Here is a 24,430-nt window from a genome sequence, read left to right on the forward strand (position 1 = left end):
AGTCGTCAGTAATGTCCAACTCTGCGACCCCATGGTATGTGGCCTACCAGGCTCTACCGTCCACAGGATCTTCTAGGCAAGAATACTGGAGTGGGTTGCCATTTCCTTCTCCAGGGGATCTTCCTGACCCAGGGATCAAACCTGGGTCTCCAACATTGCAAGCAAACTTCACCCTCTGAGCTGTCAAGGAACCCTCAGATTTTGAGAGGGATGCTCCATTTAGAGAAGAGAGGCCACCATGAGCTGACTTAGATGAAAGTTATTACTTTCCAGATAATTTAAGAAGTATCAAAATCATCTAACAACTGAGGGTTCTGTCAGCAACTAGGGTTTATACTCAGCTGTCAATCCCAAAAATTCCATTCGTACAAGCCACATACTATGGGTACAGCTACATAATTCTTTCCCATATTCACAAACTCACTATATTGGTTTCAGTGATAAATAGTAAAACTGTTATACCATGCATGAAGTATGTTTTTTAAATACTGCTTTGGTACTAACACTCCCTGACTACTTCCCAACTAGTTGAAATATTTTTCCACTATAGAAAATAAATAATATATAGGTAAAACATTGTCCCTAACTTCAAGGAGTTTCTCCAAAACATAAAAAGATATAAGAAATGACCCCTCCCCCCCACCAAAAAAAAACCCGTATGTGAACAAAGAAAAGAACTATTAACTGTTATGTGCAGTATAGTAGCCACTAGCCACTTGGGGCTATTTTAAATTAACAAACATTTAAATAAAATAAAAATGTATCTTTCCAGACACATTATTCATATTAATCATTCAGGGGCTCAATAACGACTTGTAACTAGTGACTTAGTCTATTGAACTGTGCTGCTACATAAATTCAGAGAATTCCTGTTTAAATTAGAAGAAGTTTCCTTTTAAAGGTACTGGCTTCCAAAAGTTCCCTAAAGAACAAATGAAAATGACTAGGCAGGAGGCTGGAATATCTTGACATTGTTTTTAAGGAATTATTAGTAATATAGATTGGCTGAAGCTACAGGAGGAAAACTGCACTCTGAAGTCAAAGTCTAAATTATATGCTACACTTTTTAGATCTTAACTCTGTGAAAAACTGGTCATAGAATTGACAACTGAATAATACACATACAGCATGCAAAGACAATGACTAACATAGATGTTCAAAAACTGAAAGTGTTAATTGCTCAGTTGTGTCCAAATCTGCAACCCTATGAACTGCAGCGGGCCAGGCTGCTCTATCCAGGGAATTCTTCAGGACAATAGTACTTCATATGCACAGTCCATATATTTCTTATGTAAATATGAAGGTAATAAGAATATAACATTTAACTTAACTGCCTATATATAGTATCAATAGTTCTTCAAATAGTTCTTCAAAATATGGTCATATAAAAGTATATGGAAAATAAACCTGCCTAGATTAAAGTTAAATTTCTTTCTTTTTTATTTAGCATTTGCCAGTTTACTCTGCTATCTCTGTGTGTCTCCCTCCCTCTCTTTCCTTTGCTTTCTCTTGTCAATTTAGAAAAACAAGTGAGTAAACTCTCTATATAGTAGAAATGTGTGCTTTTACGGTTTTGGCAGCTGAAAAGTATAACACTATATACATTAAGATACACTGACATTGTGTGTGTGTGTGGTGTTTTTTTTTTTTTATGGCAGCGGGTGCCATAAATTGAAAAAAAGGGTAAAGAAGGGGAGGAGAGACAGGATAAAGAGTTGAGGGCTTGGAGGATAGATGACATAGAGAAACTGAGAAGATAGAATGAGAACAGAGCTGCTGGTTCTAAACTCTCTTCAGTATGCTAGACTAACATTAAACAGCTGAGACTAATGAAATGTTAATTGTTAAGCTTCAAAATTATCTTATTGATGCCAACAAACACTTTCTTAATACTTTGCTCTATATCACAGATTAGTAAGGATCCAAAGTAGCATCTAGCATTAACAGTCATAAAGTGGTTTCAGTCTGGAAAAAGTGCTCAAAATTACTGTGAGCTCTGCAGTAGAGAATGTATTTAAAAAGAAAAGTTAAATATGGGTTGTATCTATGACTGCAGCACAATGTCAATTATCCCTGAATCCTTGCACTTCTTGTATATAGCATTTCAAATTTATAAATGAATCTCTGATCTGAAATGCATCTTGAAATGCATTCCAAGATACAGAAGAGGTACTGGTCATTTAAGTTATTTATTTGTATTTTTCTTCTAAATCTATTTATTTCAAGCTGTCAAACTACATGTCAAGAATTATAAAGCAAATAAACATTACTCAGGAATATTTCCATTGACATATCTGTCCATGTCTTCAATTCACTACTTCATAAAACATGTAATCTTAAGACACATCAGTGTCTATCTATATATTTTACAATGAAGTCTATCTTCCCAAAAGACCAAAATATTATTTAAAATTAAAATTAGTTATTTTTTTTAACAAAATTTCTAGAAACACTTGTTTGGACCTTGTCAGAAGGGTTTCAATTTTACATCATTACATTTTAACTTTCCTAATCAGTCGAACAAAAGTACTTATGTAAAATGATTCTTTTAGTTGCCTTAGCTACAAATCCCTACAGGATATTATAATTGAAATCTACTCACGTGTAAGTTAGGAATAATTATGGCCCCAAATTAAGACAAACACAAATTCACTAATTCAAATAGTCAGCTGCTGCCATTTAAATGGTTATGTAGTTTTATCGTTGCTTAACATTTCTGAATGCTTTTAAATGTACTTTGTTCTTTTAGTCTGTATTTAGTATTTTAGTACAAATAGAAATGGGATCAAGAAGCAAAGATTCACCAGCCTTTAGACTAGAGTCACACCTATATCCAATCTTTTGTCACTGAAGGTTTTCCACTCAATCTTTGCTATCAGTCAATTAACAACACAATTGAAAGAATGATGCGGCAGCTCTCAAAGGTAAGCTTTCTGGTAAATAAAGCAGGATCACAGAATCTACACTGAGTGCCATTATTGCAACAAAAGTAAGAGCTTTTGAAAGCTAACAGGGATAGTCTCTATTTGCCTAAACTCTAAAACAAAGCTAAGGATTAAATGAGCTTCCTGTCCTAAGGAAACAAAAGGGAAAAGATAAGGTCTAAAACCCATACCTGAAGGAGGGGCTGCAAAGGCATGCCTCAGCTTTCCTAATGACTGCTCATCAGTGTCAAGTGATAAATACAGTGAAAGTTTAAATTATTACCCTGCTTTTTCAGTTTTTCAGAGTTCTGGGTAGTTAATCATTCTTAATAATCGTTTGTACTTTTAAAGAGAAATAATGACATTTTTATAAGAAAGGTATACCCGTGGCTATATAACTTCTGAAGATTATCTGAAAGTTGCAGAGTTAGCAAGATTGGTCCTTCTCTAATACATTATTTATATTTCAAACTAAAGTCAATCAGTACAGTTTTTAATGTTCAATAGTATCAATTTGAAGAGCTCTGAAATAAGTGATTTTTTTTTATCTTCATCAAGTTAAACAATGTTAGGCAATATACTTTCAAGTATTTCTGAAATATTCTAAATGACAACCTCATGAGTTAAAAACATACACCAATGATCTGAGGCTAAATATCAAGTTCCACAAAAAGAAAAATGGACTGGCAATAACTAGAGTTTGGCAAAAGAATAATCTTGGCAGGACTGTTTCTTCATTATCACACTGAAAACTTTTACACTACTAACTAATCTCCAAGTTGTGATTTTAAGTCTAAAATTCCTCAATTCCACCAAAAAATTTTTGTAAAACTATTTTGATCTCTAAAATCCTATATAGAATTCTCTTTGTTTAAAATTTGCTGTGCACTTACCTTTTATCTGGCTTTAGAAAGCTTATGAACCTAATGAACTTCATGAATAAATAAATGTAATTTGTGATCTGTATTATCATAAAGCCAAAATAAATTAGATGAGTAACTTTATCTCTGACAGGAAAAGAAAAAATCATTAGATGATCTTAAGTAGAGCTGTTTTTGATAACAGGTTTACATTCAATACTCTTTTCAATAGGTTTACATCCTTACTTTTATGATATTAACATGTCAAGGTAATACTGAAGTGAAAATGACAATTCTTAGTTTTTGAAACACATTGACTTTGAAAAGTTAGTAAAGTATAAACTTTTCCTAAATGAATTAATAATATACACTTTGTAATACATGACTTTATAATGTACTTTAAGTAATAACAGTTATAGTAAAATGCTATTAAAATGATGTTTCCAAGTAACAGAATGAAAGTAGGCCAGATCAATGGGGAATAGAGGAAAATATGAGGGACAAAGGGTCAAGCTGCATTGCTACTCAGGGATTTTTCAATACAAATCATCAGATAAAAGGTCAGTAGAAAGCATACAAAATAGGTCTAAAAGTGTAACAAAACGCAGAAAAATTCAGTAGAAAGTTCCAAGGTAGCTTAGTTCCTTTTTTAAATAAAATGAATTACAAAATTGAAAGTGATAATATTTTTATATTTCAATTGTGCTGTTAAGTAAGGTGTAAGACACAAACTTCAATTTGCAAAAGTAGAAATCACTGTCATGCATAACCTGATTCTCTAGACTAAATATTTTAATACCTAAAACTCCTTGATCCAGATGTCCTCTCACAGATCAGCAGCCTCAGGATCACCTCGGAGGTTATTAGAAATGCAGATTCTCAAGGACCATTCCAGATTCCAGAATCATAATCTACATATTAACAGCTTCTCCAAGTAAATTAAGGAATTTCCTGCTGGCTCAATGGTAAAGAATCAGCCTGCAATGTGGGAGGACTTGGGTTCAACCCCTGGGTTGGAAAGATCCCCTAGAGGAGGGCATGGCAACCCACTCTATTATTCTTGCCTGGAGAATCCCCAGGGACAGAGGAGCCTAGCGGGCTATAGTTCATGGGGTGGTAAAGAGTTGGACACAACTGAGCAACTAAGACATCACACATAAAGAATCAGACACAACTGATCAACTAAACAACAAAGTGAATTATATGTAGATTTAAATTTTGAGGAGCACTGGTATAGATAAAGAAGATTAAAAACATCCAGCAAGACCTCCCGGACATTTCTTCTCTTGTACACATCCCTTCCTGAACCTTCCTCTCCCTGTATCAAAATACACATTCTGCTTTCCTAGATGAGTCTTCCTGTCCTAGCACTGGATCCCATTTCCCTTCTTTCTGCTAGGGAGACCTGGGTTCGAGCCCTGGGTTGGGAAGATCCCCTTAAGAAGAGAAAGGCTACCCAACTCCAGGATTCTAGCCTAGAGAATTCCATGGACTGTATAGTCCTTGGGGTTGCAAAGAGTCAGACACAATTGAGTGAATTTCACTTTCACTACAAAGAATCAAAAAAGAAAATTATAAAAAGTACTTTCTTTAAACAACAGAATGCACTTAACCTGCACCACCTCTCTTTCACTTTACTTACAACTTTTGAATCAATCTGCCACCATCAACCACCTCACCACAGCATTCTGACATATAAAAGTGGGTCGTTTAAAATCCAACAGAGCTTTCTCCCCACTACCAACATCAACGCCTCATCAACCCTTTTTACTGTGTTTGACTAAGTTACTAAGTCCCGGACACTCTTACTAACATATTATATTGATTCTAACAAAACCTAAATTTAGTATCAGGCATATGTACTGCCTGGTTTAGGTTTTAGTACTACAAAGAGAAAAAGAAAAATCAGTAAGTGGAGAGATAACTAATGATTAATACAAACAGACTCACACACACATACACACACACTAGATAGGTATAAAGCAATATAAGAAATACTCTATAAATAGCCAGCAAAATAAAAGAATTTTACTTAATCTTTTTTGATTAAATCCTTATATGCAAAACAAAACTCTACTTTATCTGAATCCCTCTATTGTTTCCACAAAATTGTTGTGTTTCTTGATATTCTAAAATTCTCAAAATAAAGATATTCACTACAGGATATTCAAAAAGTATTTTAATCACTAATGTCCTAATTTTTGCTTGCCAGTCTCTTTCTCTCTCTTTCACAGCAAAAATTCCTTAAAAACTAACTTTATTAAACAGACTATGCAAAAACAAATCATTTCAGTAGCATTATAATTGGAATCAGAACAGTAACATTTTCATCCATAGTTCAATTTGTATAAATACAAATTATGTTTTTCCCTCCTTTTTTTAAAAACTATTTTCCATTACCATTTTTTAATTTGGGTATGTCCCAAATTCATCTACTTTCTTAGTTAAAATCTGATTCATTTCAAATGATTTAATATCAGTCTATTCCCTTTAAAATTAACTGAAACCTTAGCTCTCACCTTATAACAAAGTTATTTCCTAATGATTAAAATTTTAAATAAAAGCATTTAATAAACACAGGGAGATGCAAGTGAATAAACATTTAATCTCAAGATTTTTAAGTGGAAAAACAATGGAAGACTTCAGAGAAGAAAAGAGCAAAACATCAAAAAGTAAGAAAAGGGGAAAAGAGAATAAATAAAGCAAATCAAGTAAAATATTGATAACTGTTAAATCTGTGGCTAGTGTTATTTTATAAAATTCTATTTGAAATTTTCTTTTAAAATTAAGCAATATGAATTAAAAGGCAAATACAATTTTTATAATAAAAATGACAAAATGATATCATCAAAGAATTTTAAAAATAAGAATAGCTATAACAACAAACAGAAAAATTGGGAAAGGTAATGAACAAAAAGTTCACATCAAAATTACAATTGGTCAATAAGTAAATCCAAATAAAATGGAAAAAAAATGTAAAATGTTTTTGTCCTCACAATTATCTCTCAAATTGCAAATTTAATTTACAATAAGATATTTCTTTTTTTTTACATGACTGTTAATTCTTTTAAAAATGTGAAATCAATGCCAGTAAAGCACATAAACTGATATTTTACAGATTAGTAATCAAAGTGAACATGGGTATAACCTTTCCAAAAACTAGTTTGGAATATATACACATGCCTGATATAATAATCAGAGTTCTAGAAATTTACTCCCAGAAAATGAGCAAATATGAAAAAATTTATATAGATATTTAATTTACTTAAAAGAAATTTCATTCAAATGGCCAACAGATAGAGAGGAAATATTAAATCAGTTTTGACATATACATGATAAATTACAACACAGCTGTTAAAATCTTTAATCTATAGACAATGACAAGGTAATATAAATTATGATAATAAAGTAGAAAATCAGTATATGGAAAGGAAGAACCTCATTTTGTTTTATACATTGTAATTTTGTTTTATCATGTGTTTTGGGGGAAACAAAGGGAACTGTATGGTGGTTAGTTATATTTAGGTCCTAGAATTATGAACAGTTTTAAATTCTTAACTTTCTTATTTTCTGTCCTTTCTCAATGAGAATGTATTCAGGTGAAGGGGAAAACTTTTAAGAAAAATAAACCTTCAAAGCAAGAACAATGGTGAACATAAAAGTCAAATTCAGTAGAGTCCCATGCTGCTAAGGAAGGATTATAAATGTTGTTTTGGTTCCTAAAGCTCTAAAGCTCTGATATGAAATTCCCTTCTCAGCCTTACATTTTAGCCAAAAGATCCCAGGACCAAGGCTAGGTATTCTCCTGGAATCACTTCTCTCAAGTTGACAAAGGAGTTCAAGAAAAGGGTTGAAATATGTCATGAGATATTCACTAATCCACATTGATGTCTAATAAATGTAGACTGCACGGCTGTCATATGTCATTCTCTGTCATTGTAGGAGAGGAAAAGAAAATAAAGAGTACCATAGGGTACCAAGCATATGTTTCAGTAAGACACTCCCTTAGTAACGTGTCAGATAAATAGTTCTTAGAGAAATAGCAGCTCTACATTAATACTCATATGTGCTCAATCATTTATATTATCTTATTCTCTAATACCACAGTACATAAAAACGTGAAAAGGTGTATTAATTCCAAAAATGAGGCAAGAGATTCATCAAAACTGAAACTACTTCAAAGTAATGAACACAATTACCATTCAGCAAAATTAAGGTGCTCTACATGCCTCCTATGCTTTTAATTAAGCCACCTTTAATATACTATTGATTATTTCAAACTATAACAATAACTGTGATAAATGTCTAATGTGACTATAAAATCAATATTTCAAAAATTCACTTTTGTATGGACAAATTTATGACCACTTTACTTTAGCAAATTACTTCATAATACACTTATTAAATAAATAAATTAAAGATTTATTAAATAAATTTAAAGATTTATTAAATAAATTAAACAAATAAATCTTTGATGCAGTCTTTCCAGTCAGAACACAAAAGTTTGCAAAAATTAAACAGCCAAGCAATAGAGTGTTATAGAGGTATGTTGCGTGGCTGTTGTGTGTAACACACTGATTTATAACACTTTTCCACCAGCAATAGACTTATTAGTGAATCAACAGAGATCATGGACAAATTAACCTTTTCCAAATACTGGAAAAAGAAGCAAGAGAAGATTAATTTTAGAGTGGAAAAAGAGAAGAAAAAGTAAGAAGAAAAAAAATCAACAACCAAGCACTAGAACTTAATCTCCATGTATATTAAATATGCATATTTGGACCCTGAATATTGGTATCTAAAATCACCAAAGTATATTCCAAATTAACTTTCTTAAAGATGCTACTGTTTCCAACAAATAGTAATCTTTTTTTTTTTTTAATTTTGAGTCATAATCAGAATTGGTAAAATCCTAGTAGGAGTACTCTGCAGCATTTGGTTTTTAAAAGATCAGAAGCAATTTAATATAATGTGTGAGTGGCATTAATATTTATATTTTTGATACAAATTATATCACTACTTATGTAGAAGAAATCTGCTGCAAATAAATTAACCCTGCACACATATAACACAATAAAGAATATTTAAAGTGTCCTAAAGAGTCGGACACGACTGAGTGACTGAACTGAACTGAACTGAAGAGCAATATAGCTAGATACTTTCTTAAGGAATAAAATCACATTCATCTGCACTAAAAATATAAATAAAATCATTTAAAAAATGCTTTGTTTCAAATCAGTGTTAATTTACATAATTCACAAATTTTAAAAATAAGATGATATTCGCCATGCAGTGAACACAGATATGCTGTACAATTCCTATTAATTTAATGGGAGTTAGTTTAATAGAAGTGATACAGCCAAATCCCCATGTACCTTGTTGAAAATTTATCTCCTAGCTTTCAACTAATCACATATTCTGAAATGAACGAAAGTAGTCAATTTTGCTAGACTGGGAAATCTAAAGTCCCTGCAGTAAGTCAATTCAGTATTATCATGGCAATGGCTATGTAGTGAATCCCAACAACAACAAAAAAGAAAAAAGTTCTAACAATGAGAAGAGACAAACTGAAGCAAGGGGTTAGAAGTATTGAAAATATAACATTCACCCTCAACAGAAAATATGTTCTCTTTTTTTCAATCTCAAGTCAATTTCCCACTTGTTTTCTTTCTCAGTACAAAGTTTAAGAAGAGGGAAAAAAAAAAAAAAATCCCCTTTTGAAGCCTAAAATTATGCCCAAGGAGCCTGATCAGAGGGATAAAGAATCATATGAAAATGTATAGATAACTGGCTACCACTTCTGAATCACAGTGAATTAAATCATAACTCTTTCTGAAAAAACCTTTTAAAGTCAGTTTATATCCAGACCCATGTTGCCATATACCTTACCTCAACCACCCATACACATATACTATCACAGTGGTTCTTAACTGTGATGCTGAGCAACATCAGCCTCATTCCAGAAATTTGTCAGAAATGCAAATATGTGCACCCTCCTCCCAAGAACTTCTAGGTGATTCATCTGCTCCTCAAGTTTAAGAACCACTGCAGTACTTTATTGCACATCCATGCTATTCTCTATGTTGTTTTTTTCTCTACTACCATGGTCATGATTGTCTTTACCAAGCTTGTTCAGCCCATATTGAGGTTCAGTTCGAGAATCAACATCACCTCAGGCCAGAAGCATTTCCAGACATATACATACCCACTCAACTACCCTTTATCCCAATGCTTCTGAAATATCACCATCATGGCACTTTTCACTCTGTTATTACAACTGTTTAAAGCTTTCAACTAATGAGACTATGACCCTCTTTAAAGATTTATGCTATTCATGTGATAGATATAGAGCGCTTTCCATAAGTCAGGCATTGTTCTAGTCACTTGCATGTCGATGAATAACAAAAAAGATCCTTGCCCTTGTGAAGGTGACTTTCTGTGTATGTATAAATATAAATTCTGAACAGCTCATTATATGTATGTACCAATAAAAGAATGAAAGATTAAAAGGAATAAATAGAGGTCTGAAAAAATATTTATGGGCCAAAACAGGTTTTTATAATTCGTATGTGACCCCTAGAGATCAACTTTTTTCCTGCCGCCTAACTAGATCCTACAGCCAAACATTTTTTACTGAGACATCATTAACACAAAATTCACTGTAAAATGTTATTAGGAAATTTAAAATATAAAAGCTGCTAAGATACTACTTCTACAGCTATGTTCTTAAATTTTCTTAATGTGTGTGTGTGTGTGTGTATATATATATATATATGTATGTATATAAATATTTGAAGCTCTATCTGGCATATCTGGCATTTATACCTGGCATAATAGTTTCTTTGAAATAAAGATAAGCAACAATATAATCTGAGTTCATTAACTAAAATTTCAACTAATAAAATCTAATTACATACTCACTGCATAAAGAACTCAACCTGATATCCATATTGCCTACTTTGCTGAAGAACTGCTATTATTTGTAACTTGTCACTTTGGCAAGCCTTCATATATCTTGACTTATACTTGCTAGGGCTCCATTATATAGCATAATTTAATTCTCCAGGACACAAAAATTCAATTTACTTTCCTACTTTCTGATACATGATTCCACAGTGGGTTACTAGTCTTATAAAAACTGGCCAAAAGAACCAAAGCACAACAAAACGTATTTTTGAAAGGTTTGAGGTTAGTTCTCTGGGAGTAAAATAAATTCTTTAAAAAACTTCAGAGTATTTTCTGGTTTTTTATAATAATTTTTCTTGAAAATTTTAAACATAACTTTCAAAAATACACAGGAAAGACTTGCAAGGATAAACAATAAAATACTGTTCCTACTTTGCAAAAATCAGTAAATTTTAATGGATGAAACTTTATTAAACAATGGCTGATAAAAAAAATGGAGACAGATAGCAATATAAGATAAGCTAATGCTAACAATTAAACCTTTATACAATTAGCTTTTACCATGGTAAAACACACAAAAATAAACTTAGTGATTTGCTCTTTAACATGTACACAAAACATGACATAACTATAATATATGCCTGGACTGAGAACAAATATGTAATTCCTTCTTGCATATTTCACATACAGACATTATATGAATTAACCTTTCACATACAGACATGTAAAACAAATCTAAAAGTATGTTAAGTCTTTAAAATCAAATACTAAGGTAAAACACTTCTGTAAACAGAAGAAAAGAAAGCCTTGAAAAGGAAGGCAGGGTCCCTGGCTGAACACAATACACAGGCATTTTGTTTGTTTGTTTGTTTAGTCTAAATTAGTTGCTACTACTTAAAAATCTAATGTCTGGTTTCTATTGAAAAATCCGAAGATTGGCAAAAGCAGGCTAAATACTGGACAGGCAATCATGGGTCCCCGGGCAAGCATTTTCCTGCCTGCTGCAGACCTCCAGTAGTTATTTGAGGTTTAGACCTTCGCACAAGACCATGAACTCCTCAAGAGAAGGGACCATGCCTTACACATGTCTGAACCCTAAACAACTGGCTCAATTTAGTCACACAATGAGGAAAGAGGAAAGAAACCACCTAAAAGCCTTATCTGAGTTTATCAGCAAAGATTCAGGAGCTGACACAAAAAGTGCTCCTTTCTGTAAGATCTAAAAAGGTAACAATCACGTAAGGGACCCAAAGAAACTCAATGGCTAAAAGGTTAATTTTATATCTTCTTTCCTGTGCTCTCATACCTAACTTTGATAGGTTTTCTCTATAGGTGTTCATAGAGCATTATCTGCTGGCTGGCAATAAAGGTCTATCATGTCACATAAAACTTTTTCTAAGACAAAACCATGTGACACCTGAACAATGTTGTTAACAGTGCAGTGCGCAGTAACTGTGTGTCCTCTCACAGCTAGCAGTGTGGGTTCCTCCCAGGTTTTTTTACCTGTAGGAGGGAACTGCTTCAAAAGTAACACCCCCTGGCCTCATGTACCAAAAAATAAAATTCTCTTAACAGCAGATATGAATCCTGACCTAACAGGTGACACTAGAAATAAAACTGCAGTATCTCATGATAAAGTTGCTTGTTTGCTAGCCCCCTGCTAAGTTAAGCGACTGTGTCAGTAAAGTGGTCTCTATCTTGATTGGAAATTTTTTTATTATGTGGACTAATGAGCCATTGATCCACACCTAGAATCTTTTTAAATGTATAAAAACATTCAAACATAACAGCACGAATTCAGTTAGTTTCCTCCCGCCCCCAAAAAGACAGATGCAAAATTATACACGAAACACAAGATTTTCATAATTTCAAGCCAGAGATTGATATTATTAACTCAGTTTCTGCTCATTGTTTATCATTACAGTACTATTCATTCAGACACTACATTTTAATGTTAGATTTGATGTATCTTTCAATTCTGAGGTAAAGAGCAATATCTTCTGAAAATAAAATACTAACCCACCATTTGCAACTTTCATGTGTGACATAAACCTAGGTGAGCATTATTTACTTCCTGAACACAAAAGTTCTTATTTTAAAATTTTTCTCAACTTGTTATTTATCTAAATTATATTATTAAGTTATATCAATATACTGAAAGTAGGGGCTAGAACAGAAAAAATGGTAACATTTTGAAGCTTATAACAAAGACACTGGAATAATAATCTACTATCTATTAGTTGATAGTATGCCTCTTTTTTTCCCACCTACTATTTTGTTAATAGGCATAAATGGGATGGGACCATTTAAAAGTAGAACAATTTTAAAATTCTAAGACATTTTCTTCAAGAATACTTAATTGTGACAAAAAATCCATTACATTTTACATGCATTTCTCAGAGATTGTACATTTCTTTCACAGATTTTACATATTGAATACAGTGACTACCACTACCAACTAGCCATAAAATTAACATATTTTAGCGCTACATTAACTTCTGACCTACTCTGTAAAAAAGCACCTGAAAGAATGTCATTTTCACATGCAAATAATATGTAAGATTAAAAAAATAATGGATACCAGGAAATCCATATAGTAATTATGCTTTCAATTAGTTCATTAACCCTCTAAGTGTTTTCTTTACTTCAAAAATCAACTCTGTCTTCAAAAAGATAATATGAGAAAGGAAGCACTAATAGAAAACAACTTTTTCCAGAAAGTTAAAAAAAAAAGTTATTTATAAGTTTTAGAACAATGACCACACACTTAAGAAGCAGACAAAACTAAAGACGAAAGAGTTATCATGAAATATTTTCAATTTTACTGGAAAAATTTAGTCAATAAATATAAAATATATACCAAAGCAAAGCTTTTGGTTAGTTCTCTCAGGATTATTTATAATGATTATATTTATAAATATATATAAAATATAAATTTAGACTTCTAGCGCTTTCTATAATACCCAGCTATGTAAAAAAATAATTCAATCATCAAAAAAGAATTATGATATTCAGGAAATCTATTTAATGCTTAATTCTAAAATAATAAAAAATATTCATTCTAGTCACTCCTATATATAAAAAAGAAGACTGAATATTTTAAGTTCTCCTGAACTTAAAAAATAAAAATTTAAACTGTATCTTACCTTCTGTATTCGGTAAGAAGCTGATTATAATGATAAACCACAGACTTCGCATTCTGCAACCAGAAGACACCATTATTGATCCCTTTAAATATTTTCTTTGTATTCCTTAATGAATCTAGTTATAAATGCCCAGCTTCATCGAACCCAGCAGTCTGCATCATTGATCCTCATATCTGAAAAACAAACAAATCCATCATTTACTCTATGGTCCTGCAATGTCACAAAAAATGAAAAAACAATAGCAACAACTCCCCTCTTTCCAACCTTTCTTCCCCTCCTTCTCCGAAGCATTAAAAAAGGCATATATTTTGATTCTATATTCAACAGGAAACTGCTCCTACACACTAGATATCTGAGCCTTACATTCTGAAAACAAAGCCCCCCAAATTAAAGGTAATCGGAACATATGAATGCACATAGTAGTTATATAATTTCCCAAAGATGAACTTTTTTTGTAAAGATTAAAGTTATTCCAGAATAAATAACTGTCTTTCAATGACACATTGTAGTCATTTTACCAGCTTTAATATATTAATACAATACCTACAACAAAATTTCATAAATACATATACCTTGCTTCAAGTGATGGTAACAGCAGTATTATCTACTATTTTATCCTATTATCTGGTAAAGTAGATTACAGATATAATGAAACAGTTTATTTTTCTACTCAAGGGTGTACAATTTTTAATATATGGTCGTAGCTTATATAATTATGGCATTCCAAACACTACACTGCAAACTGTTATTTATCTGACTGCTAGTTATTCATAGAAATCATTTAATAATGTGATTGTCTCTTAAATATTTAAAGTTTAGATTTTCATATATCAGTTTTTCTTACAGCAAAACTTAGTAAGGTCAAACCCATGTCCTTGAGTAGTTTAAGCCATCCACTGGACCCAAATAAAAACCTAGACCATAATGGTTATATATCTCCAAATTTGCATCACCATCACTAAAATGAAGAGCCAAGTCTAATTCTGACTAGCCTTTAAAAGCCCAGTTCTTCAACTGAAGAGGAAAAAAACAACTCAGGTGTGATTTAATCAGCATGTCTAACTTCCCAGGGTCACATGAAACCAGATTATTTGCTAGGTTCTACTGCAGTGTTTTACTCCTTTCTAGCATAGCATGACGAGTCAGAGTAAATACCATAAATACCAGCTTTACAATATACACACTATGAAGGCAGTTCCCAAACACAGCCAGCCTCCTCATCTAGAGTCTAAGTGGAAAGAAATTACAAATTCTTCCTGTAAAATTTTCCCAAGCTCTCCTTAACCTTCTGCAAATAGTTTTCTAAACTGAAGCAGTGATGGGTATACCTACCCACATTATGAGGTTGTGTTCATAACTCAAAATGAACTCTTACATAATTTAGATGCTATCTCTAAAGCATAAAGAAAACTTTAAAAACCAAATTTCCCCTAGATAATGTTGAACTTTTTATTTCACAGTAGTTAAGGTATTCTGAATTTGCTACATGCTTAATGCATCATGCTGCTGTGCTTAGTCGCTCAGTTGTGTCCAACTCTTTGCAACCCCAAGGACTGCAGTCCTCCAGGCTCCTCTGGCCATGGGGATTCTCCAGGCAAGAATACTCAGTGGGTTGCCATGTCCTCCTCCAGGGTATCTTTCCAACCCAGGGATCTAACCCAGTTCTCCCACATTACAGGTGGATTCTTTACCACCTGAGCCACCAGGGAAGCCCAAGAATACTGGAGTGGGTTGCCTATCCCTTCTCCAAAGGAACTTCCCCACCCAGGAATCAAACCAGGGTCTCCTGAATTGCAGGGAGATTCTTTACCAGCAGAGCTACCTGGGAAACACTTTAATGCACCATATGTGATTCTATTATAGCAGGTCACTATATTCTATTATCAGTTCCCTACAATGTAACTTCAATGGAAAGCCTCAGACTCTAAATGGTTTGGAACACTGATCAAGCTATAAAGTCACTATCTTGCTTTGCCAACAAACATACCAGAAAGAACATAAAAAAATTAATCTGAAGCTATTATCTAGTGTTTATATATGAAGATTCATAGACCTACAAAAGGAATTAGCAAGACAGTCTATAATGAGTTTACTTTATCATGCCTATAGTTTGAGATAAAGCTGTTTCCCTATATACACTCCATGATCCATAACCAACCTAGTTTTTTCAGCCCTCTCTAAAACCAGTGAAGAGAAAATTAGGCATCATAATAAGAGGAATCAGAACTGGCTTACCTAGTTCTAAGAACACCTCAGATGTTCTTAGAAATAAAACAATAACAAAAGGAAAAGCAAGCTTCCTCCTCAATATGCCAAAAATACACAAAGAAAAAAGATATATCAAAAATTAATCTGATAGAGAACACATGGAATACAACCCTGCAAAACTGGCTGGCTCTCTATTCATTTTTCACTGTGAGCTCCCAAAGAATATTCAAAAGACAAAACCGAAAGTAAATATTTGTTTCGTTTACAACTGCTGTACAAAGTACCTGCCTTAAAACTGCAAGCTATTTTAAAGCACAAACAGAAGTCATTAGATAATTTCATGGCCTGTCACATGTAAAAGGCCAATCATGAACAGTTTATTAAATCCCACAGACTGGTCAATGATTGCATCAAGCAATTAGAATAATTTTAATATGTGGAAGAGGTGCATTAATGTTACTCACAGTAATTAAGTCAGCCTTTGGAATGCTCCCAGTTCAAGCAAAGAATCCTGACTATCCAGATTTGGGTTATAATAGGTACTTTTATCTCAATGAACTAATGCATTTGGGCTGCTTGCCTACATGCACAACTCTTGAACACATTTCCACTTTCTTCAAGCAACTCAAGATCAGTCTGTCTTTGGTCACTGGCTATTTGAAAGAGTCCTTGTTTGTGGAAAGAAATAGAAGGAAGAAATCAGGGACTGATGACTGCCTTGTAGGAAACAGCTGCCAAGATAGGAAAACCTCTGTTAGTTAAGGGAAAAGGAGGAGGAAACCACACAAGCCAGACCTCTTTTGTGGTCTCTGGCCAGGATAGAACATTTTATGAACTGATTTAACTATACTAAAATTTCAGTGTATTCTTGAGGTTTAAATGTGAAACACAATTTTAAAAATACACTCCAGTCAATTATAAGACTTAGTATAAATGACTGTTTCTAACAGAAAGAGATTCCAAAATGTAACAAATTCATTGCTTTTTTTTCCCACACAAATAAAGCTTAAGTCCATCCATCTGTCTGTTCAATGAGTAAAAGAATATCAAATTGATTATTCTCATTCTATTACGTGGAGCCAATCACTTTCACATCAAATAAAATTATTTTCAAAAGTTCAAGCTTTAAATGCAATTTTGAAAACAATCAAAAGATTTTACTGCTGTGATTCAAATGAAAAACAACCTTCCATTTTAAAATGTTAATGAAAATTGAAATACTTAACAGACCATAATTGGCTAAGGACAGAATGAATAAATAATCAAAACATTAGTCATATAATGTTTGTCAAATAATCAAACATAGTGAAATCAGTCCCAAGAAAACACTGCTCCTAAATCAAACTGGAGCCACAAGATTCTCACTGGCATAGATGGAGCCAACAGACTTGTCCTTCAAACTCTATAATTACCTGCAAAAGGCAGCTCAGTAAGTGCCCCACAACGCAAAACAAAAACAAGGAACAAAACCAGGAAAAGGCTATTACACTTTCTTTGAACAAACAGAAAAGATTAAGGGATTCCTCATATTAAAAAAAAATTTTTTTCTTACCCTTCCCAAGAATTTCAGGGAAAAAATGGGAGTATGAGGGCATAGCACACAGATGAAACCCCTCATAATGCTAAGCAGCAGTACATTTCTTAATAAAAACTGAAACAGAACATTGCTACTTAAATTATGAATGACTCTTTTCTTATCCTTATCCTTTCAAATTCAGATTCAAACAATTTCATCCTAACTCTGTTTCTATAACTACATGACACTGTCGACCAAACTTCTGTCAAGACTTTTTTTATAAGTAAGTACCCTATTTCTCTGTCATGTAAAAAGTCAATTAATGCATCATTACTACTAAACCTTCCAAAGCTCAACAACAACTTCCAGGAGCATGCCTCAGCACTGTTTATATCTCAACAGTCCTCAATGTTTTATACACTACTTACAATGTATAGTTAGCCATAGCCATTCAGACAGTAACCTGCTTATATTTATTAGCTGCATTAAACATCTCATGCCTTAAATTGTCAGCAAATTTAAGAAATACTACTAATCAGTTTTAGTATCTCTGTATTTATGTTACTTTACTAAAAAAATCATACTTAATTTTATATATGTTGACATCTATTTAGCAAAAATAGAACAAATAAAACCCATGACAGAAGCAGGACACAGCGCACTTCAAATCAATGGGGAAAAAAAAAAGATAATTTAAAGTTTTCTAAAAATGGTTAACTGAGATTGATATCCTATTAAGTGCACAGCCACTATAAAGATTCATATTTAAAGCTTTATCTTTGATTTCTTCTCATGGACACTGAACTACTGTGAACACTGGATATTAAGCCCAAACAACCAAAAGCATGATAACAGGAAAAAGAGCCATCTAAGCGGGAGACCTAACAAAGTTACCCATCCTTGATATCATGTACTAATGCTGTGTAAAATGAAACATTAATGCTTTGAGTAAGCATAAAATTCTAAGCACTAAATGTATGTCAACTCTAAATGAGAGCTAAAGATTTCTGCACAAAATCAGTCTTTCTGATCTAATTTGTGCTATAAAATTATAATCACTATGGGACAGAATTTACTAGCAAATAAAAGCTGCTCTTCTAAAAGCTATAGTTACCAAAACAACAGGATGATACCAACCCCACTCTGCCCCCACTGAAAAGATTTAGAAAATGAAAAAGAAATTACAAAAACTCCTCTTCTTTTGAATAGAGGAGAAAACATGGACATCCTTGGGAGTTTTCTTTCGGTAAGCTGTCAAAGTAAACCCCTGTTATCACTAATCAGAAAGCCTTTTTTTAACTACAGACCTTTGATGTTCTTTTCCATTTGAGTTTATTTTCTTTCCCTTCCCAAGGATAGGGCTGGGCTGGAAATGCTAACAGGGATTTTAAAACCATGTGGCCAATCACTAGTTGCCACTTTCTTTCTCTGATTCATTTCTGCACACATTGGTATCAAATATACAGTACTTGCATTAAACTATTTATTTTAAAGTCCCCTTAACATACATTTTTGGTCTTTATTGATTCTTCGGCATTGTGAAGACACAGATTCTCCTATGAGAGGACTCAGAGGAGCAGAAAAGAGTTCAGGAACACTCCAGTACATTACACCTGCTATCTGCTATAATATCTAGGAGTCATGCTGAGCAGGCAAAAGAGGCTTGTACCTGAGGACACTTGGGAGGCATGGACCAGGGCAGTCTGCCATTCTCATTAAAATGATTCCAGTTGAAATAATAAAAACAAATGGCTGTCATTTTCAAACCAATGCAGGGGACATTTTATGACTGAACATAAAGTTGCAAATGAAGTTTCAAAAGAAGAGGGAAAAAAATGAAGCTACAAACCCAGTTCAAAATATTACCTTATATAACATGAAAGTTGATGGCTTTCCCCACCGAAGAAAAAAAAACATAAATCCATTTGTTTAAAATATTTTGTATTTATTGTTAAATTATAGTATACCTACAATGTAGAATTTAGTGTTTTCCCAATCTGGGGGAATGGGAAAGCTATTTTTAAACAGCAGTCCTCTCCAAAATTGACATTTTATTTCTTAACTTTCTAATTATCTAGAAATTTCATGCAACTTTTTTGAATTAAATATAAATTATAGGTACTATGGACAGAAATATTCTGTGCACACCTACTATGCTCATATGCAAAAGAAATACTGTATCAGACACATATCACTAACCCTTACATAAAGGTCAATATTTAAAGGTCAGAGTCAGAAGTCTGAGGCTCAGAAAAGAAACTCCATTACTGCAAGTCACTCAGCTAGCAGGGAGCAGCGCCTGAATTCCAATCAAGGCTAATTACAAAGACATTTTTCCTTAGGTGCTAAACTATTCATTCAGCAAACATTAACAGGATATACCACATGATAAGTGCTAAGAAATAAAAGAGAGACAAAATTCCTAACCCTAAGGGAGATTATATTTTAGCTCAAAAATAACCTTTTCTAAATAAAATGCTACAATTACCTGGCACATGGCTAGGTTCCTCCAAAATGACAGTTAAGACTACACAGATAAACTAAATAGTTTACTTATATTATTTCATGAAATCTTCACAACATCCTGAGGAAATACAAAGTATCATCCCCAATTTCCCTTAAAATGAGAATACTTAACCTGTTCAAGGACAGTAAACAGTAACGGGACTGGGATATAAGACCATGGTCTACAATCACTACTGTCACTAATTAAGCAGTTCAGATAAACCTACTCACTCTGTGTGTTTCATTATCTTTCCCTTTGGAATCAAAAACAGAAATAGAACAAAGTCATTTTAGGATTATGAAAGTGAAGAAATACCAAAAGAATAATGAGTTGATTTTCAAAATGTTTACGTAAGTAAAACTAACATCCCTCAGGTAATGATAGCTGAATGTTAATTTTTAGTATTTCCAGTGAGCCATCATAATTTTATTCATTTTTAGTGCTAATTAAAGTACTCACAATATATGTTATAAATTAACAAATTATTCTGGACAGATGAATCTTATGAACCAAAATACCTGAGAAATTGGTTATGAGTCAAATTACAAACCTAAGTATTTCATCAAATAGAATTAACAATGAATCATAATAATCACAGAAAGAACGTTTTAATGTTAGCATCTATGATATTATGGTCTCATCACTGTTCATGTAAACAGAAAATAAAAAATTCAATGTTGCTCATGAGATGCAATCTTATACTCAGCTAACTACACTGGATCCTTTGTTCGTAAGTCATTGTTACTAGCCATTCTCTGAATCAATATTCCGATTCCCTCTTGGTCTATATATATAACCACTAAATGAAATAATAATGACCCAGGATCTGCCATATATTAGATCATCAATATCACCATCAGGCGTTTCTTAAATGTAATGAGGTAATCTGAGTAAAGTATGTCAAATGAACTTAAAAATGAAAAATTAACTACAGAGAATATGTGATGAGAAGCTGATGAAAATTTTGTGAAGTATATAGCACATTGCCTTTTGTAATCAATAAATGATAAAACTCAGCTGCAAGCTATGTCAGTATATATAGTGTCATCTCAACTTGCAAGTCTAAAATAAAATAAATAATGTTAACAATAAAATTGCATGTATGTCAGTTTAAGCCAATGATTATCTAGTGATTACATTCTAGATATTTTTGATACTGAAATGAGTGTTACTTATTCATTATTATATTTATGTATTGGTCCTGTGTTAGGTTCTAAAAGGATTATGAAACAGATGAAGTTATGACTGCCACTTTCAAAGAATCAATAGTCTTCTAAGGATAATTAGATACATTAGAAAATGATTAAGACCCCAAATATGCATTAATAACTGCTAAACTCCCCAAAATTTAATGGTAATAAAGATACTTTATACTAAAATTATGAAAGAGAAGAGAAATAAAATTTATGAACCTGTGTTTCCCTTGAAAACCTTGTGTATTTTGAATACTTGGGTCAACCAGTATCATTGCCTTTGCGGGAAAACTACACACGATCAAACATCAAGATGACATAAGGGACTTCTTCCAAAAGAGGCAAATTCCTGTGCCTTAACCAAGGTCATTCTTCATGAAACCTTACTCTATGTTCTGTGTCTACCAGCAAAACTCAAAATAACAGTATTTTATTGAGCAGTAGAAAAAAGAATCCATCACTACTTTTGAAAACTAACTTCATTAACAACATTAAAAATAAAGCTGTAGCTTAAGAGAATGAACAGAACAGACTCTTACTTCCAGTGTTAGACTGACATTCTATGTGATCTACAGATCTGATTCTCTTAAGACCATTCAAAGACTTGTAGGGGAAGGCAAGAAAAATATTTATAGACACGATTAAGAAACAGCATGGACTAAATTATTTTGAATGATTGTTAAGTATTTTTAAAAATTAAAAACAAAAACTGTAGTTCATTATAAAATTAAAATACAACTTTATGTTTCAGTGCTTCTTAATTACTAAACTCATGGAGTGAGGGAGGTATGTGGGTTTTAGAAGAGGGATTTTCAACTTTAAAATATAATTTTATAATCTCTATTAAAATTTCAGGTAACATTAAAGTAGGAATAAAACAGTGTTTAATAAAAAGAAATATTGCTTATAAAAGGCTGAGAAAAACTGACTAGAAGCTTGAATTACCTGTCAAGACTCTTATCTGGTAAAACATGTATTTCTGCAGCATTTCAGCAATTTTTCAATAAATCTTCCTAATTAGAATACTGATATTTGCGAAAAATATACCCCCGTCACTCTTCCACATAAAAAGCAAAACACTGTGCTTAATAATTACCAAAGATAACCAGTAATTTTTCAAATCTCTTAATCTAAAAATTATCAATAATATCCCATTATGTTTAGAAAGATTAGAAGCAAGAAATTATGTAGACTGATAGTATAAAGTAGAGATCAGGAAAAGTTTTTCTGTAGAGGAATAGATAAGTAAATATTTTAGGCTTTAAGGACCACAGCATCTCCATCACAACTATACAGTTCTGCCTCTATAGCACAAAGCCTGCCATAGACAATGTGTAATGAATGGGCATGGCTGAGTGCCAATAAACTTTACTATAAAAACTGCCAGCCAGTTTACCAACTCTTGCTCCCATACAAGATGGGGATAACTGAATGCAGTTCAGTCAAATAATGAACTGATCAATATCAATGTCTACCAAAATATTCAAACTGACTTCAGTCTATTATTTTAAGAAATATTTAAATGTTAATATAAAGATAAATTAACCGTGTTGGAACAAGAAAAACAAAATAAAGCAGCATTATACTGACCATAACAAATTAGTGTTTCAGTGTGTGTGTAACAGAGCCAGATGGACAGCATACAGTGATTGGGGAGAAGCTCCAGAAAAAAAAATAAAAGATATTACCACAGCAAACTATATCTTACTACTTTGGCAGGGTAGAAGGTAAAACCAATCAAAACAGTAAGTAATGGGAGGCTGAAAAATAATGAGGTTTAGATAAGGACCCTTGAGGTATTCTACCACTAGTATGATGGTTTCAAATAGCTGTCAGTAAAAGTGGCTTCAAACTTGTGAAATTTCTGTCAACACTGTTATTCACTCATATAAAATACTGGATATATCTCAGTCCCATACTGTATTCAAAAGGAAACTACTAAATTCTAGTTTCTTCAATTTCTGCTATAAAGCTAAAAATTCTACAAAACCAAAATCACCAATCTTACTCCAAAAAATTATGATGTCACAATAAATACATACATTTCTTTCAGAACAAAAGTAGTTTTAGAATTTTCCAATTCTCTATATATAGTCTCTTCCCAGTCAATATTTGACTGCTACTATTATAGTAAATACTTTTATTTTCTGCAATCTAATATTTCTTGAAATTGAACAGTCACACTGTAACATACCACAAGAATAATATTTCTAAGCTACAATTAATAGGTATCACATTTAAAATACACGAAGGCTAAACTTTTCTATCAATATTATATATAAGACAAAAGAGCGGAGAAGGTTACAAATTTTTAATAAGAGCATTATATTATGGTAGTAATAATCTAGGTGTTTTACTGGAAGTGAAGTGGATTACTGTAAATGAAATTTCAAAATGTCCTTTCAGTTTTACAGATAACACAAAATGACTTTTTTTCATGTCTCTAGCGATAAGGATAAATTTGCCACACATTTAAATGGTGCCTTCACACTTCCCACCCTGACTCATGAATTAATAATTTAGTGACATTAATACAAGAAGATAAATGATAAAAAGGTTAAGGCTCATGGGTCAACTATATATCATACTTCTTTTAGCACAGCTAATACTTCTCTGCCAATTATAGCTAAAACTTTTTAACAGTTTTCAATAGCATTTTTACAATCTAAGTAGCAGCTTATGCACACACAATTTCACACAATTCAAGCTTAATAAATCTCCTGCTGGTACCAAACAATCATTCTAGGGGATTAAAGTGCAACATCTGTTAACATTAATAATGTTTTGTATAGTCACATGTATTAAAGAAGACTCTACACCATTATTAGTCTCCTAAAAATCCTTCTAGACCAATATACTGATTTAGCATGAATTATGCATTTATGCTTCACAGTAACAAAGAAACACATTAATGTGAAATGGTAAAATTAAAAAAAAAAAAAATCACACCCACTATGGAGTAGCAGATTTCCTTTGACCTAAGCTTACTAAGTATACCAGTACATGCACAGATACAGACACACACAAAATTAGCACAGTCTCTAAAAGTTTTTAAAACCAAAAAAATCCTCTGCAGAATTCACTGTAAGTCAGGATACAATATGGTGCTGTGAAGCGGAAAGTTACTTCATTTCCAGGTAGTGCTCATTTGCTCACAGGTTTATTGATTCT

The 24,430-nt window shown here is 32.6% G+C and overlaps 1 protein-coding gene across 11 annotated transcripts in view; it reads right to left on the reverse strand.

The window, feature by feature from the left end:
• The window catches only part of ADGRL2 (adhesion G protein-coupled receptor L2), a 207,716-nt gene that overhangs the window by 158,500 nt on the left and 24,786 nt on the right, over positions 1-24,430 (reverse strand). For all 11 annotated transcript variants that reach the window (XM_040232461.1, XM_040232468.1, XM_040232470.1 and 8 more), the window contains exon 2: positions 13,837-14,009. In XM_040232461.1, coding sequence (XP_040088395.1) covers positions 13,837-13,909 — 73 coding nt within the window. In that variant the 5' untranslated portion in view covers positions 13,910-14,009. The remainder of the gene's footprint in view (positions 1-13,836; positions 14,010-24,430) is intronic.

Source organism: Oryx dammah, unplaced genomic scaffold, assembly GCF_014754425.2.
Source record: "Oryx dammah isolate SB20612 unplaced genomic scaffold, SCBI_Odam_1.1 HiC_scaffold_28, whole genome shotgun sequence".
NCBI classification, from domain to species: domain Eukaryota; kingdom Metazoa; phylum Chordata; class Mammalia; order Artiodactyla; family Bovidae; genus Oryx; species Oryx dammah.